We start from the raw sequence: 16,360 nt of genomic DNA on the forward strand, positions 1-16,360 counted from the left end.
TACAGTACAGTGACAACAAAGTGTTTTTTTCTGTGCTTGTAGATATGAGATTTTGGCTGCCAATGCCATCCCAAAGGGCTTCATGGATGGGAAGCAGGCGTGCTGCCTGATGGTGAGCTAGATGGAACTGGACAGTTTTATGTTATCACACATATACAATATAATACTGCTGATACAGTCTGTTCTGTTTTGAGAATACCTGCATACTAAAAGTCATTTGAATATGAATTTATTTGAAAATGATGTTACAAGAAGCAGAAATGTCTGTCCTTTAAGCACCTCCTCTCCTCTGTTCTGCTGTCCTGCAGGTGAAGCACCTGGATCTGGATCCTAACCTGTATCGCATCGGTCAGAGTAAGATGTTCTTCAGGACGGGAGTCCTGGCCCAGCTAGAGGAGGAGAGAGACCTCAAACTGACCGTCGTCATCATCGCCTTCCAGGCACAAGCAAGAGGCTTCCTGGCCCGCAAGTAAGAGAAACAGTTAGACTGGACGCTGCTACGCAAGTACAAGTTTAGGGTACTCGTACTTTCGTATTTCCATTTTCTGCTACTTTATACTTCTACTCCACTACATCTCAGAGGTAAATATTGTACTTTTTACTCCACTACATTTATTTGACAACTTTAGTTAACATTGCAGATTCAGATTATTAATACAAAACACAATCAAATGAATCATGATGTATTTTTTTTATAGATTAAGATCAAACTGTATTGATCCTGGGGGGACATTCACAAATTACCCAGCAGTACAGTATATAAAGTAATTCAACTGAGCGCCACCTTTACCAGCTGCAACATTATAGAGATGAACACATGAATGCATCAATAATTACAATCCAGTCATATAATATATATTCTGCATAATGAGTACTTTCACTTTTGGTACTTTAAGTATATCTTGATGCTAATGCTTTTACCTAAGTAATATTTGCAGAGCTTTTACTTGTAACAGAGTATTTTTACACTGTAGTATTTGCTACATGTACTTAGTACTAGATCTGAGTACTTCTTCCAGCTCTTCCAGCTCTTGCTGCTTAGTTAATCTTTCTTGGTGTGTTGTCAGAGCTTTTAGTAAACGTCAGCAGCAACTGACCGCCATGAAGGTGATCCAGAGGAACTGCGCCTGCTACCTCAAACTCAAGAACTGGCAGTGGTGGAGGCTCTTTACTAAGGTCAAACACACACACACACACACACACACACACACACACACACAATTCAATTCAATTCAATTTATAGTATCAAATCATAACAAGAGTTATCTCGAGACACTTTACGGATAGAGTAGGTCTAGACCACACTCTGTAGTTTACGAAGCCTCAACTATTACAGCGGTTGCCTCAAGAGCAAGCATTATCAGTAGCTATTGCGACAGTGACAGTGGCAAAAACTCCCTTTTTTGTTAGGAAGAAACCTCGGACAGACCCAGACTCTTGGTAGGCGGTGTCTGACGGCACCGGTTGGGGGTGTGGTGAATGGTGGCAATAATAGTCATAATAAAGATAGCGGAACAGTGACCACAATTGTAGTCGTAGTAGTTCATGTCATAGTAGGGCACAGCGCGGCGTTATGGGGTGTAGTGTGGCACAGCTGCCTGAGTGGACGTGGTTGGACGCAGCAGGACGCAGTCGGACACAGCGGGGAATCGCAGAGCGTAGCAGGGTGTAGTAGGTCCATAGCGACAGCTGCACCCAAGACCCCGGTCTAGGTGCCACCCTATTCCAAGGCGATATTCTGGGTGAAGAAGAAGCATAGGGACTCCGGGGAGAAAACTCCCCAGAGCTAGGTTAGTAACAAGCATTTCTGGGACTAAGATGCACACAAAAGGAGACAAGTGAAAAGAGAGAAGAGAGAGCAGCTCATTGTGTCCTTGGAAGGAAGGAACTTCCCCAGCAGCAGTCTGGAGTTATAATAGCATAACTAAGAGAGGCAGGCTAACACACTCTCTCTCTCTCTCTCTCTCTCTCTCTCTCTCTCTCTCTCTCTCTCTCTCTCTCTCTCTCTCTTAAAAAAGCAGGGAATCAGAGCAAGCTATTTTTCACAGTGGTTATGTTCTAAAGCACTGATAAACACTCACACACCTCCGGATTGCCGGATTATAAGTGAACGCAGAGTTTTGTCCTGTCTGGTTCTGTGTGTCAGTTAAATGTGTGCGTCGATTTGAGACGCTGAGAGGCAAAGCAGCAGTTTGGAATGAGAGGGCTGCACAGCCTGCATGCTGTTATTGGCTGGGGGTTACACACCCACGTGGGGCCCAAAGGCTCTTTGTTGATGCCCATAAATGTCCCGACTGACCAAAAAGAAAAGAGAGAATCCAGGCAGAGGGCAGGGTCTCTGCAGATACAGACACCACCACACACTTCTAGTGGGTCATAAGTGATGATTGAGAGGGATTACTTCTGTATTAGTCTGTACATTCTGTACATCTGTTCCATATTATACCTTTCAAAACACGTTTCCTGTAAATGAGATGAAACCATGAACTGTATATTGAAAATAAAGCCAGGCTGAGTTGTGGATTGTGTGACATGTCTGTCCGTGGTTCAGGTGAAGCCCCTGCTGCAGGTCACCCGACAAGAAGAAGAAATGGGTCAGAAAGATGAGGAGCTAAAGGCAGCAAAGGAGGTGGCGGCCAAGGTGGAGTCCGAGCTGAAGGACATCACCCAGAAACACAACCAGGTGAAAGAAATGCAGCTCTTTATCTTGTTTTTTTTTATTATCTTAAAAGTTCCATAAATGACAGGAGTGTGTGTTTGTAGCTGATGGAGGAGCGAGCCCAGCTGGAGATGAAGCTGCATGCAGAGACAGAGCTGTACGCTGAGGCGGAGGAGATGAGGGTGCGACTGGAGGCCAAGAAGCAGGAGCTGGAGGAGGTGCTGCACGAGATGGAGTCTCGGTTGGAGGAGGAGGAGGACCGCAGCAACGCCCTGCACAACGAGAAGAAGGAGATGGAGCAGCAGCTGCAGGTCCACACAACATATTATTATTATTATTATTATTATTATTTTTATTATTACACAGTCTTATGAGACAGAGTATCTCATTAGGGATTAATTGACATTGTCATCTTAATAACTAATCTTCTAAAATGAAGTACATAATCAAAAATGTTCATATGTGCAGCAAGATAAGATACACCTTTATTGTCTCCTTTAGGAGAAATTTGGGTAACACTTTACTTGAAGGTATCTACATAAGAGTGGCATGACACTGTCATGAACACATGACACTGTTATGACACATGAACCCTAACCATAACTTGTCATGACAAAAACAGAATGACACTTAATGACAGAAGCGTTATGTCATAAACGTTTATGACTTGTTTATAATGTTTATGACACGTTCATGACAGTGTCATGTCACTCTTATGTAGATACCTTCAAGTAAAGCGTAACCGAAATTTGTCTTGGGCAGTCGAGTAAACAAACATGGCAACACATCGCACATAAACATACAAATGTCTACTACAAATATGATCAACTACAGTTAGCATTAAATAAACATCTAAACACACACAATCCCCCCCCCCCCCCCACACACACACACACACAAGAAAAAGAACCTAGTGCACATCCTCCCCCTCATATTCTATATATATTCTACCCAGATATTGCACTTTTCCCATTAGATCATACTGTGATCAATAACTTATGTATTGCACAAAGTCGTATATATTACACATTCACTATCAAATCAAAAATATTGCACCAATGCCCTACCAGATATTGCACATCCTTCGCTTACCATAACTATAACCGTAAAAATAATAACATTAATAAATGAATAGAACAAACATGCTGCACCCTTTTTATTTTGTTACATGCTGTATTTTTCACCTATATTCCACCACACATGATGTTTTTCTCTGCAGCTGATGGAGGCCCACATAGCAGAGGAGGAAGACGCTCGTCAGAAGCTGCAGATGGAGAAAGTGTCTGTGGAGGGAAAAGTCAAGAAACTGGAGGAGGACATTCTGACGATGGAGGACCAGAATAACAAACTGCAGAAGGTAGAAAGAGTTTAGCAGTTTTGCCTTGTGGTGTGGTCTGTGTTTTAATACACAGTAACACACACTGTGCTCTTGTGTGTCTACAGGAGCGAAAGCTTCTGGAGGAGCGGCTGGCTGACATGAGCTCTAACCTGGCAGAGGAGGAGGAGAAGTCCAAGAACCTGACCAAACTCAAGACCAAACACGAGTCCATGATCTCAGACCTGGAGTGTCAGTCAGCGAAATACTCCTCCATTCAGTTTTACTCACATCTGTTTAGATATATAGAAGAGGGCAGCTAATAATGTATTGACCTTGGTCTTAATAATCAAAAACTGTCGATCAGAAGTTTTTATTTTCATTTGAACAGGCGTTTTTTTCTCTTTTCTGTATTTAAATAAACTAACAAGGACAATATCCTTGTGTGTAATACAGAAAAATACAAAGCACACATAAGGTGTGCAGAAGAAATGTATTATTATTATTATTATTATTATTATTATTATTATTATTATTATTATATATACAGAATTTAGAGAAACATAAATCAAGTCTATAAACTCCTTTATAAATATATTACAAAGTCAGACTTTTTACCTGTAAATTTGGATTTATAAATGAGATTTAGCCTAGAAGATTTAAAATATTGTATATGGCTGAGAACTCAAATTTCATTCATCTTCTAGGATGCTACGACACGTTTCCAACAAGAAAAAATAAAGTGTATTGTAAAGGTGGCAAGTGATATTAATTGCAGGAAGTTTAGAGTTCTTAATAACAAATTGACCTAACAATTATTTTTCCCATAACACCAATCTCCTGCAGTGCGTATGAAGAAGGAGGAGAAGGGTCGCCTGGACATGGAGAAGGCCAAGAGGAAGGTGGAGGCGGAGCTGGGCGACCTGCAGGAGCAGCACGCCGACCTGCAGGCTCAACTAGCCGAACTCCGAGCCCAGCTGGCCGCCAAGGAAGAGGAGCTGCAGGCCACACAGGCCCGGTAAGCACACGATGTTCACGACAGCCGACAACAACAACACACTGTTGGACAGAATGACCATAGTGACGATACAGGGTTTTTCCTGCATAGAGACATTTTTGGCGCCCCCCCAAAGAGATTTTAGCCAGCCCCAAAGGAAAATCATCAGCACTAAAATGATAAGAATTGATAATAAAAAATATCAATTAAAATCCTCTCTAAATGTGTTTAAGAGCAATTGACCAAACAAGCGTTAAACAAGCAGAACATAGACTTGAATAGGAGCGCTAATCTCAGTTTTATCTCCAGAGTCAGGCTGTACTGGACTCTCTTAAATATTTTTTTATTTTTACCCGTTTTGTTAATTGGTATACATTTTTGTTTATCAAATTGTCAGAAATAACAGGTAACTGCTTAGATTTCAGTCAAATAAGGTAACACAGACTAATTTACTGTATGTGTACCGGTCATGCTTATCCCTGCAGTCACATTAGCTACAAGAGACAGAGACAAAGCGACAGGCTACCATTCATTTTCAATGGGAGTGGCCATTTGCCAGCGACAAGCGACGAGCTTGCCACTGCCACGAGCAAGGCAGGGCCAAAATAGACAAGAAGTCTATTTTATGCAAATGCTGAGCGATGCGACAAAGCGACTGCCAATCGGAGTGAAGGCAGCGTGAGGGCAGCGTGACGTATGTCAGTGGCTCGAGTCGAAGAAAATAATTCAAGATGGCGGAAATAAATACTTTTAAATCCAAAAACATCGTTCTTGTGACTTGTAAGACGTGGTTGAAGCAAGGGGGTAAGCTTCGCCTCAGAGCTCGACTCTCCTATGGCGCCATTTTGATGCTACAAAGCGATCACCCGACGTTAGCATTCCATTGACTGCCATTCATTTTGACGTCACTTTGACAGCGAATAACTTTACATCTGAAGCGTTTAAAGACTTTATTTGTCCATTGTTTATTTCTAAAGAAACACGACAATGTATAAAAGACTCCATTACCTTGTACCTCACGTTATGGCTCCGTAGCAGACGTTTTTATAAAAATAGGCTAACGATTGTGTCATAACCCCGCGACTTACTGTCGCATAGTAGAGGAATTACCGTATAGTACAGGAGAAGCTCACAGGCAGTTTTGACTTACATTAGCTGTTTAAGTGTAATTACTAATGTTAACTAGCATTTTAGTTAGCAATAATTAGCCTGTGCCTATGTTATCTCCTTACATATACCTACGCTCTCTGTCTCTGCAAGATTCGGAATGATTGAGATTTCTCTTGGCACAGCTACCAGAAGACTTACAACTTTCAGACACGTTGCTCACGTCACATGTACGTCGTTTCTCTCAGTTGGAGGCTGCGCAGTAACGCTCAGCGCTCACCGGAAAAGTGCTTCTAATGGCCTTCACTGGTCTCCGTCCAGAGCAACGGGATCTGTTGGTCCATTCTTATATACAGTCTATGGGTTGAAGGTAGCATCGGAGAATTTCTGTTTACTGTTGCCAAGCAACCAGGAGTAGGTTAGGCACGCCCAGGAGCGCCCACAAGCGAGTGCATGTTGCTCTCTTTTGTAGCTAATGTGACTGTAGGGTATGGCCATGTGAAGATGGAGTCATTAAAATCAAAAGTGGAAGCAAGCAAGTGCATTTTACATTATGTATTATTTTGTGTTGGTTTTAAGGGTTACATTACACACACCTTTCTGACCTGATTGGGGGAGCTTTGCCCGACAATTTCTGTAACTTTCTGAAGTTACATGACTTCTGTATGACTTCTGAAAGTGTGCCTTTAAGTGTGGTCATTCAGAACAGGCATAAACACTTTCATCTTCAGATAACACGTGTATAATAAAGTTAATTTCAAGCATATTAGGATAAAGACATGGGACCTTTAAAACAAAGCTTCACAGATCTTTCCCCAACACTAAGGTCTACATGTTTCAAAGGCTTTTCTAAGCAGGACGAAAAAAAACTGTTATAGAAAAGTACTGGAATCCCCTTAAAATGTGTAATATTCTGACTGTAGAAAAACTCCCCCAAAGTTGCTAAAACTCAACAGAACTAAATTCTTTTTTATGAGAAAAACTAGAGCACATGTGCTCAGTATCCTTATGGTAGCTGATCCTACAAAGACATTTTCACCCAGACAATAATGAAACTCCTGAAATTAATATTAGTACTTTAATATATTAGAAACTTTATCAGAACCTTATTTTGTTGCACAGCTTGGAGGAGGAGTGCAACCAGCGTGGGGCGGCAGTGAAGCGAGTTCGGGAGTTGGAGGTTTTGCTCTCGGAGCTGCAGGAGGACTTGGAGGCCGAGAGGGCGGCCAGGGGGAAGGTGGAGGCGGCCCGGCGGGACCTCGGAGAGGAGCTGAACGCTCTGCGCACCGAGCTGGAGGACAGCCTGGGTACCACCGCCGCCCAGCAAGAGCTAAGGTCTGTACGATCTGATGTTTCCTACATATACAGTACCGGTACCTGATTGGTTGGCACATTCTAATACAAACAGAGGACTAGATAACAGTGTAACCTGCATAAAAGTGGACGTGTGTAAGCCAAACCTGTCGGCCGTGTCACTGTTGGATGTGTCTTGGTGATGTGGTGTGTATATGTGTGACTGACAGGGCCAAGCGTGAGCAGGAGGTGAGCATGCTGAAGAAAGCCATGGAGGACGAGGGGCGGAGCCACGAGGCCCAAGTCCAGGACCTGAGACAGAAACACAGCCAGGCTGTGGAGGAGCTCGCTGAGCAGCTGGAGCAAGCCAAGAGGGTACACAGACACACACACACACACACACACACACACACACACACACACACACACACACACACAGCATTACATTACATTATAACATAGTAACCTCTAGTGCAGACGTACTCAAACTTTTAACTTAAACACATAAAAATATCATAATATATAAGCGAAACACTGTCCGGTCCGGACTGATTTGCAATTCACTATTTTCTGACTTTTATCTGGACTTTGAGACGGTTTTGAGATTTCTGCTTTCACCCCGAAATACAATAGACATGAATAGAATTTAGTTGTTAGTTGTGGTGCTCACAGAAATTAAATATTTCTCTGAATAATCCACAGAACACACTGTCAACAGCGTTTATAGGGAATGGGGCTGCAACTAGCTTGTTTTGATCGATTAATCATTAGATTTTTTTAGGTTAGTTGTTTAGTTTTTATAATCTCAGAAAATTGAAAAAAAAAAAAAAAAATCTTTCAAACTTCCAAGAGTTGAATATGACATTTTTAAATTTCTAGTTACAAAACTCTTACTTTTTTTTTTTTTGAGAATGCAGATAAAAAACATGGTATGACCTTAATGCATATTTAAGTAATGATAAAGAATGATGAGAGATGAACGTGAAAATTTACAACAACAAAAAAGTCTCCCTTATATGTGACCAGTGCACTTCTATTAAATTTAAAAAACACGTACTGAGGCTGACTCAGTCCCTCACTTAGCTCCACGTCTCTCCGCCCAGGTGAGAGCTGGTCTGGAGAAAGCCAAGCAGGCTCTGGAGAAGGAGTCTGCAGATCTGAGCGCTGACCTGCGATCCCTCGCCAGCGCCAAACAGGACGTGGAGCACAAGAAGAAGAAGGTGGAGGGCCAGCTGAACGAGCTGAACTCGCGCTTCAACGAAAGCGAGCGGCAGAGGACCGAGCTCGGGGAGCGAGTCTCCAAGATGACTGTGAGTCACAAAAACACTAATGAATCAACACTGAAGCACCGTATATCAAAGCCTGCTTGTATCCAAATATATGCTGTATATGTATCAAGGTAAATATGTCTCCAACAACAACACTGAAAGTTAAACAGTGACCAACTGAAAACTAAACAATAAATGAGCAGAAAATGAACAGGGCTGCAACGAAGGATCATTTTCGTAGTCGAGTAATCTGTTGATTATTTTCTCGATTAATCGATTTGTTGTTTGGTGTATAAAATATCAGAAAATGCGGAAAATCTGTGAAGATGACGTCCTGAAATGTCTTGTTTTTTCCACAACTCACAGATATTCAGTTTACTGTCACAGAGGAGAGAAGCAAGTACAAAATATTCACATCTAAGAAGCTCTAATTAGAGAATTCTAGAGAGAGAATATCAAAATAGTTGGCGATTAATTTAAAAGTTGACAACTAATCAATTGATCGATTAATCTTTGCAGCTTCAACCAAGTTCAACCAGCATTCGTCTTTGTTAAATTCGATGTGTTCGTCCTGATTTTAATTACAGGTAGACTAGAATATAGAGCAAATTCAATGTTCACCCTTCCTCCATCTGTCTCTTTGTCTCTATACCTCCACCTTCTATCTGCTTTTCCTTCTCTTTGTCTCCTCCAGACGGAGCTGGACAGTGTGACGGGTCTGTTGAACGAGGCAGAAGGAAAGAACATCAAGCTGAGCAAAGACGTCTCTAGTCTGTCCTCCCAGCTCCAGGATGCACAGGTGAGGGACACCACACATACATACACCACTTCATAAAGTTGTAGGTCTGCTTTGAGCTAAATAGCTAACATTAGCATGCCAACATGCTCACAATGACAATGCTAACATGCTCATGTTTAGCAGGTCTAATTTACCACGTTTATCATCTTTGTTTAGTAAGTTAGTATCATTGAGGTTATATGACCTGGATACAGCGTTCATGATGGAGCCTCCTATGAGAGTTGCTCAGTGGCGCATACGGCAAATAAGTTTCTATGCTTCCGGGTTTACTTCCGTCATATGCAGACCACTGAATATGCGCAGTAGTGTTTCTCCCGCTGGCCCCCACCTGTGAGTTTCCGCTCGGCCCAGAGACTTTACATTGTGGTGACCTCAAACGTTTTTAAATCGCTTTTCTCGGCTCGAGGGAAGTTTTTTCAAATATAAAAATTCATGGATTAAAACTTCTGCATAGAAAGAGTCATAACCAGCCTTGTTTGCAGTTGGAGGTGTCCTGGCAGCAGTTTTACAGACGTTTTTTTACAATGGTGGCCTATGGGGAAAATCCTTTCTGGGCCGCAGTGGGGATTGTTGCAGTTTGCATTGTTGCAACACTGCAAATAGCCACTGGCAAAAACAAACTGGAGGAAAGGCTGAGCGCTGTTCCTGGGGGGGCTGGTTAGTATGCTAACATTTGCTAACTAGCTAATTGTGGTTTCAAATCATCCTCTGAGGACTATGAATGTCTGTACAAAATGTGGTGCCAATCCTTCACGTAGATGTTGAGACATTTCCCTGAATGAGTGAAAACCTTGACCCACTGGTGGTACTGGAGGGAACGTTCAGGGGATCACCAAAGTCAGTGGGGTTTGTCTTCTTGGGACCATGAATGTGCAACATTTCACTCACCATAGGTAGATATTTCATTCTGGTGGACAAACCTCTTTTCTCCTCGTCCTTCTTCTCCAGGAGCTGCTGTCAGAGGAGACCCGACAGAAGCTGAATCTGTCTGGACGTCTGCGTCAGACGGAGGAGGACAGGAACATCCTGCTGGAGCAGCTGGAGGAGGAGACAGAGACCAAGCGGGCCGTGGAGAGGCAGGTCTCCAGCCTCAACATGCAGGTCAGTACATTCATACAGATGCGAAATGTGCACTTTTCAAGTCACAAGGCAGTCGGAGAACAATCGGCAGCGTCACAAATACTGAAAGGTAGCACCCTGTATAAACCTGACAAACTCCTGTAAGCTCTCACTGTTTCACCTTCTGTCAGCTGTCTGACTCCAAGAAGAAGCTGGACGAGATGTCGGGCACGGTGGAGGCACTGGAGGAGGGGAAGAAGCGTCTGCAGCGCGAGCTGGAAGCGGCCAACAGCGAGTACGAGGAGAAGGCGTCGGCCTACGACAAGCTGGAGAAGAGCCGCGGCCGGATGCAGCAGGAGCTGGAGGACGTCCTCATGGACCTGGACAGCCAGCGGCAGCTCGTCTCCAACCTGGAGAAGAAGCAGAAGAAGTTTGATCAGGTCTGACTGCAACTCTGGGAGATATTTACTTAGCTTTGTCGGTAACACTTTACTTGAAGGTATCTACGTAAGAGTGACATGACAGTGTCATGAACACATGACACTGTCACATGGACCCTAACCCTAACCCTAACCATAACTTGTCATGACAAAAACCGAATGACACACTAAAAGAAGCGTTATGTCATGAACGTTTATGACTTGTTTATAATGTTTATGACACGTTCATGACAGTGTCATGTCAGTCTTATGTAGATACCTTCAAGTAAAGTGTAACCACTTTGTCCAACTTCACATACACTTTATTTACTACGTATTTTTGCACAGGAGTACTGTGGGTTTTGTTCCCCGTCATTTACATTGAAAGACATTTTAAAAGGCTCCAAACATTCCTACATAAAAACTTCCCTCAGTGCAGATGTACCTGTATATTCTGTTCATTTTACATTCACATCTAATCTCCGGTGATCTCCTCTGTCTTCATGTCCGTCAGATGCTGGCAGAGGAGCGCGCCGTGTCCTGTAAGTTTGCGGAGGAGCGGGATCGGGCGGAGGCGGAGGCGAGGGAGAAGGAAACGCGGGTCTTGGCTCTGGCCAGAGCGCTGGAGGAAAACCAGGGCGCTCTGGAGGAGGCGGAGAAGACCATGAAGGGGCTCCGAGCTGACATGGAGGACCTCATCAGCTCCAAGGATGACGTGGGGAAGAGTGTAAGAGGAAACATCCTAACATTTTTATTTTCTTTAACATCTTTTCTGATCTTATCCCCCGTTCTCTACACTCTCCATTGGCTCCCGGTGCATTTTAGAATCAATTTAATGTTTGTTTTTAAGGCCTTAAATGGCCTGGCCCCGCCGTATTTGTCTGAGATTTTAACCCTTTGCAAGCACAACAGGTCATTACGGTCATCCAATCAACTCATTTTAGAAGTCCCAAGGTCAAGGTAGAAATGATGGGGTGATCATGCTTTTGCAGTTGCTGTCCCAAGACTTTGGAACAAGTTACCTCCTGACATTCGCACTATTCCTCCTTCCTCATTTTAAATCCAGCTTTCAATACATAGACATTTTCCCATTCTTCCTCCTGTTTTTGTGCAATCTTTTCTGATTTTACTGTATTCTATGTTTTATTCTTTTTATTGTATAGTATGTTGTTTTATTCTTGGTCCATGATGTAAAGGACTTTGGATACCTGCTGGTTGCTGTAAAGCAATATATCAATACATGTTGATTGATTGATTGATTGATTGATTGATTGATTGATTGATTGATTGATTATCCTCTCTCGGTTCTCCGTCAGGTCCATGACCTGGAGAAGGCCAAGCGCGGCCTGGAGGCCATCGTGGACGAGATGAGGACGCAAATGGAGGAGCTGGAGGACGAGCTGCAGGTGGCCGAGGACGCCAAGCTGCGTCTGGATGTCAACACTCAGGCTCTCCGAGCGCAGCACGAGAGGGAGCTGCACGCCCGCGATGAGCTGGGCGAGGAGAAGAGGAAGCAGCTGCTCAAACAGGCTGAGTACAACCTGCTGCTGCTCTTAACGCAAGATCTGGGGCACGTTCAATCTTAAAACGGTGTGCACCGTTTTGCTACGGTTTCCTGGTTGAACGACATGTTTCCTCGGAACGGTGTGAAACGTTGTGAAACGTTGTGCAACAGCTTTGAGTTATGTTTTCTCTCGTTTGTGGGTGTGTCTCTCATTTAGTGGCTGCGTTACAGGTGATACCCAATCAGCAGAGACGTGTCTGTAAACCCATGGTGATAAAAAGGCAGAGCGCTTGCGCACACAGCAGAATGTGCAACCCCCGTTTCAGTTTTAAAAAATGTGTTCAGGTCACACAGCTTTTTATTCTAGTATGATTTTAGCTTGTGCAGATATTATGCATGAAGGCAAAGTGAATAAAGTGGATAATACTATAGAAATTGTAAATAAATACAATTTGAATATGGTAGATTCAAAGTTCACATTATTCTTATACAGTCTGTCTGAAAGGCTCCATTTTAGCGGCTGTCTCTTTAAGCCCCCCTCCCAAAAAGTCTGCTCTGATTGGTCAGCGTTTCCGGGTCTTCGGCATCAGCGTCTCTGCACCGTCATTGCAGCCGGGGAATGACTGTAATGGCACTGTAGCGACACTTTCTACATATATATATATATATATAGATATATATATATATACAGCTCGACCTGATTTATAATTTAAAAAAAACCTCTCTTTACAATATGGGACCTTTTTAAATGAATTTGTAGTTTTGACACTGTGTGTACTCACCCACATTGTTATAAAGTCAAATAAATCAAACTAAAATAGAGTAAAATGACAGTATGTCTAACTGTCCTCCCTGCTGTCACTCCATCAGGTGCGTGAGCTGGAGGCAGAGCTGGAGGAGGAGAGGAAGCAGCGAGGTCAAGCATCGGGCAGCAAGAAGAAGCTGGAGGGGGAGCTGAAGGACATGGAGGACCAACTGGAGGCCACCAGCAGGGGGCGCGACGAAGCCGTCAAGCAGCTCCGCAAGATCCAGGTCAGCCTCAAAGTAGTCTCGCTTTGCCAGACCCTCCTCCACAGCGCTGCGGAAGAGGGTCTGGCTAGTCCACATAGCATTCTGGGATGGGAGAAAAATGTGCTCTGGTTTATTATTTAAACCAATCACAATCGTCAAGTGCGGCGCTAAGCACCGGGAAAGCCACGGTGCCGCTGCAAAAACTTGTTTTGGTTTACCCTGCAGAGATCTAAGGAGCAGTTAACCATAGTCCTAATACATCTGGCAAAGTTTAAAATTCCAACACAAACAAAATGAAAGGCAACTGACATCCGGCTGAAAAGAGTGACATCCGGCTGAAAAGAGTGAAATCCGGCGGAATTTCCTGCGGCAATGGAGCAATCCCGGAAGTGGAACGTCGTGATTATAGACTAGCCTCAATGCAACTAAAGCTGCACTGCTAGTTTTGATTAAGTATTTTACATCATGAATTTTACATGAAACATAACACGTTTTTTGTTGTGTTTTCTTGTTCGAGTGGTTACTCAGTTACTAAACTACAAGAGTCAACCTGCGTCAGATATATTTACAAGCCTGTATGACCTGCTCCGCTCTGGTCACAGGGCCAGGTGAAGGATCTCCAGAGGGACCTGGAGGACTCGCGTGCGGCCCAGAAGGAGGTCCTGGCCTCAGCCAGAGAGTCTGAGCGCAGATCCAAGGCCATGGAGGCGGACATCGTCCAGCTGCACGAGGTGACGCCTGTGGTGCCCTCTTACACCGCAGCTTCACAATAAAAGCTTGTTGTTTTCCATCAATTATGACATGAATGAATGTTTAAGTTGTTGTTGAAATTAGGGAGAGATGACATGATCTTCATTTGTGTTTCTCTGTCCAGATGTTGGCAGGAGTTGAGAGAGCTCGTAAGCAGGCAGAGGCAGAAAGAGACGAGCTGTCTGAAGAGCTGGCCAGTAACTCCTCTGGAAAGTGGGTGTCTTATGTTAACACACTTCCGATGTTTACAATCTGATGACTGTGGCAACAGCAAAACATGTTAAACTCATATATATATGATTTATTTTTTTTTTTCAAGAATTTTAGAAGATTAAATGAATACATCTATTATTTGGGATTTTTATTAGATTATTGGCAGAGTTTAACATGTTTTGCTGTTGCCACAGTCATCAGATTGTAAACATCGGAAGGAATACAAGTTTTGTGATGCTAACAGGAAATAGAACGTACAATTCAATCTAGATGTTTGAATTTAAATTACCCATTGGTTTGTAAAGATTTTAATTTTTCTTTTCGCAACATATTATTTTCCCCTCAGAAATATATATTCTTGTGAGTAGAAGAGCTTATAAAAAAAGTCTTGCGATGCACAATGAAAAATGTGAATGTCCTCTCTAATCAGATTTACTTTCCAACCTTCCCTCCATCCTCCTCCTTGTGTTCAGATCGCTGCTGTCGGATGAGAAGCGTCGCCTGGACACTAAGATCAGCCAGCTGGAGGAGGAGCTGGAGGAGGAGCAGGCCAACGTGGAGAGCCTCAATGACCGGCTGAGGAAGAGCCAGCAGCTGGTAGGCCCAGAGTAGGGCTGTAAATCACCATACCATATTATATCCATTCTTTGGACAACGATCGGGGGTGGTAGTAGCTCAGTCTGTAGGGAGTTGGGTTGGGAGGGTCGGCGGTTCAAGTCCCCGTACGGACCGAAGTATGGAGTGTGGACTGGTAGCTGGAGAGATGCCAGTTCACCTCCTGGGCACCGCCAAGGTGCTCGTGAGCAAGACACTGAACCCCCCCACAACCGCTGAGGGCACCTGTTCAGCAGTTGCATTTCCTCACTCTGACATCTCTCCATTAGTCCATGTAAAGGACCTGTGTGTGTGTGTGTGTGTGTGTGTGTGTGTGTGTGTGTGTGTGTGTATTTCAGGCCTGTGTGTAATAACAGAGTGTATATTGTAATTTACACTCTGTCAATGATCAATAACGAGTATTAAATTAAAATACCATATTTACTGATATCACAAAGTCGGCCACGATACCATTGCCATTACCATACCATACCATTTGGAAGCTAAGTTCCTTCCTCTTCATGTTTCTTTCTCATGTTTCCTTTGTTTTTGTGGTGCAGGTGGAGCAGCTGGGTGCAGAGCTGGCGGTGGAGCGCTCCACCTCCCAGAGCCGCGAGGGATCCAGGCAGCAGCTGGAGAGGCAGAACCGAGAGCTGAAGGCCAAGGTGCAGCAGATGGAGGGCCAGGGCCGCTCCAAACTCAAAGCCTCCATCGCCGCCCTCGAGGCCAAGCTGAGAGAGGCGGAGGAGCAGCTGGAGATTGAGAGCAGGTACTGGTGCATGGTGGGAAACTGAGTTCCAAAAGTTAATTTCCTACTAGAATTTAAGCAGTACAACAAAGAGACCCAAATAAGTAAAATTATTTTTAGAGAAGAAAGAAGACTCGTAAGGATTAAATCACTTCTCAAAACCTATGTTTAAAAAAAAAAATCTTAATCATTATATTTATTTATTTATTATTATTTGTCTGATTTCATTTGCTTCATTGTGTTGCTAAAATGTTTTATTCCTGGTTCAGCCACGTAAAGCACTTAATAACTTTGTCTTGAAAAGTGCTATAATTATTATTCGGATTATTGGCCTGATTATGTAGTTTTAGTTTGGTTTTAGTTTTATTCATTCAATTATTTTTCACTGCTTATTTATGTTGTGGTTTGTTTATTAACCCTGATCTGGATCGGTTGCGGCTCCCTCCGTTGTAATTGATGTACTCGTTGTGGAGGATTAACTCCACCTGTGTGGTAGTATTGGTTGTATAATTAAACCCACCTGTGTGGTAGTATTGGTTGTATAATTAAACCCACCTGTGTGGTAGTATTGGTTGTATAATTAAACCCACCTGTGTGGTAGTATTGGTTGTATAATTAAACCCA

The 16,360-nt window shown here is 43.3% G+C and overlaps 1 protein-coding gene across 2 annotated transcripts in view; it reads left to right on the plus strand.

Moving 5' to 3' along the window:
• LOC116063736 (myosin-11-like) overlaps window positions 1–16,360 on the plus strand; it is a 41,052-nt gene that overhangs the window by 18,278 nt on the left and 6,414 nt on the right. For both annotated transcript variants that reach the window (XM_035996579.1, XM_035996580.1), the window contains exons 20-40: window positions 43–112; window positions 309–469; window positions 1,068–1,176; window positions 2,552–2,683; window positions 2,764–2,970; window positions 3,879–4,016; window positions 4,103–4,226; window positions 4,821–4,992; window positions 7,201–7,413; window positions 7,602–7,746; window positions 8,475–8,681; window positions 9,334–9,438; window positions 10,387–10,539; window positions 10,689–10,937; window positions 11,431–11,643; window positions 12,233–12,445; window positions 13,291–13,452; window positions 14,034–14,162; window positions 14,306–14,394; window positions 14,868–14,991; window positions 15,549–15,757. In XM_035996579.1, coding sequence (XP_035852472.1) covers window positions 43–112; window positions 309–469; window positions 1,068–1,176; window positions 2,552–2,683; window positions 2,764–2,970; window positions 3,879–4,016; window positions 4,103–4,226; window positions 4,821–4,992; window positions 7,201–7,413; window positions 7,602–7,746; window positions 8,475–8,681; window positions 9,334–9,438; window positions 10,387–10,539; window positions 10,689–10,937; window positions 11,431–11,643; window positions 12,233–12,445; window positions 13,291–13,452; window positions 14,034–14,162; window positions 14,306–14,394; window positions 14,868–14,991; window positions 15,549–15,757 — 3,324 coding nt within the window. The remainder of the gene's footprint in view (window positions 1–42; window positions 113–308; window positions 470–1,067; window positions 1,177–2,551; window positions 2,684–2,763; window positions 2,971–3,878; window positions 4,017–4,102; window positions 4,227–4,820; window positions 4,993–7,200; window positions 7,414–7,601; window positions 7,747–8,474; window positions 8,682–9,333; window positions 9,439–10,386; window positions 10,540–10,688; window positions 10,938–11,430; window positions 11,644–12,232; window positions 12,446–13,290; window positions 13,453–14,033; window positions 14,163–14,305; window positions 14,395–14,867; window positions 14,992–15,548; window positions 15,758–16,360) is intronic.

Source organism: Sander lucioperca, chromosome 21 (assembly GCF_008315115.2).
Source record: "Sander lucioperca isolate FBNREF2018 chromosome 21, SLUC_FBN_1.2, whole genome shotgun sequence".
Taxonomy (NCBI): Eukaryota; Metazoa; Chordata; class Actinopteri; order Perciformes; family Percidae; genus Sander; species Sander lucioperca.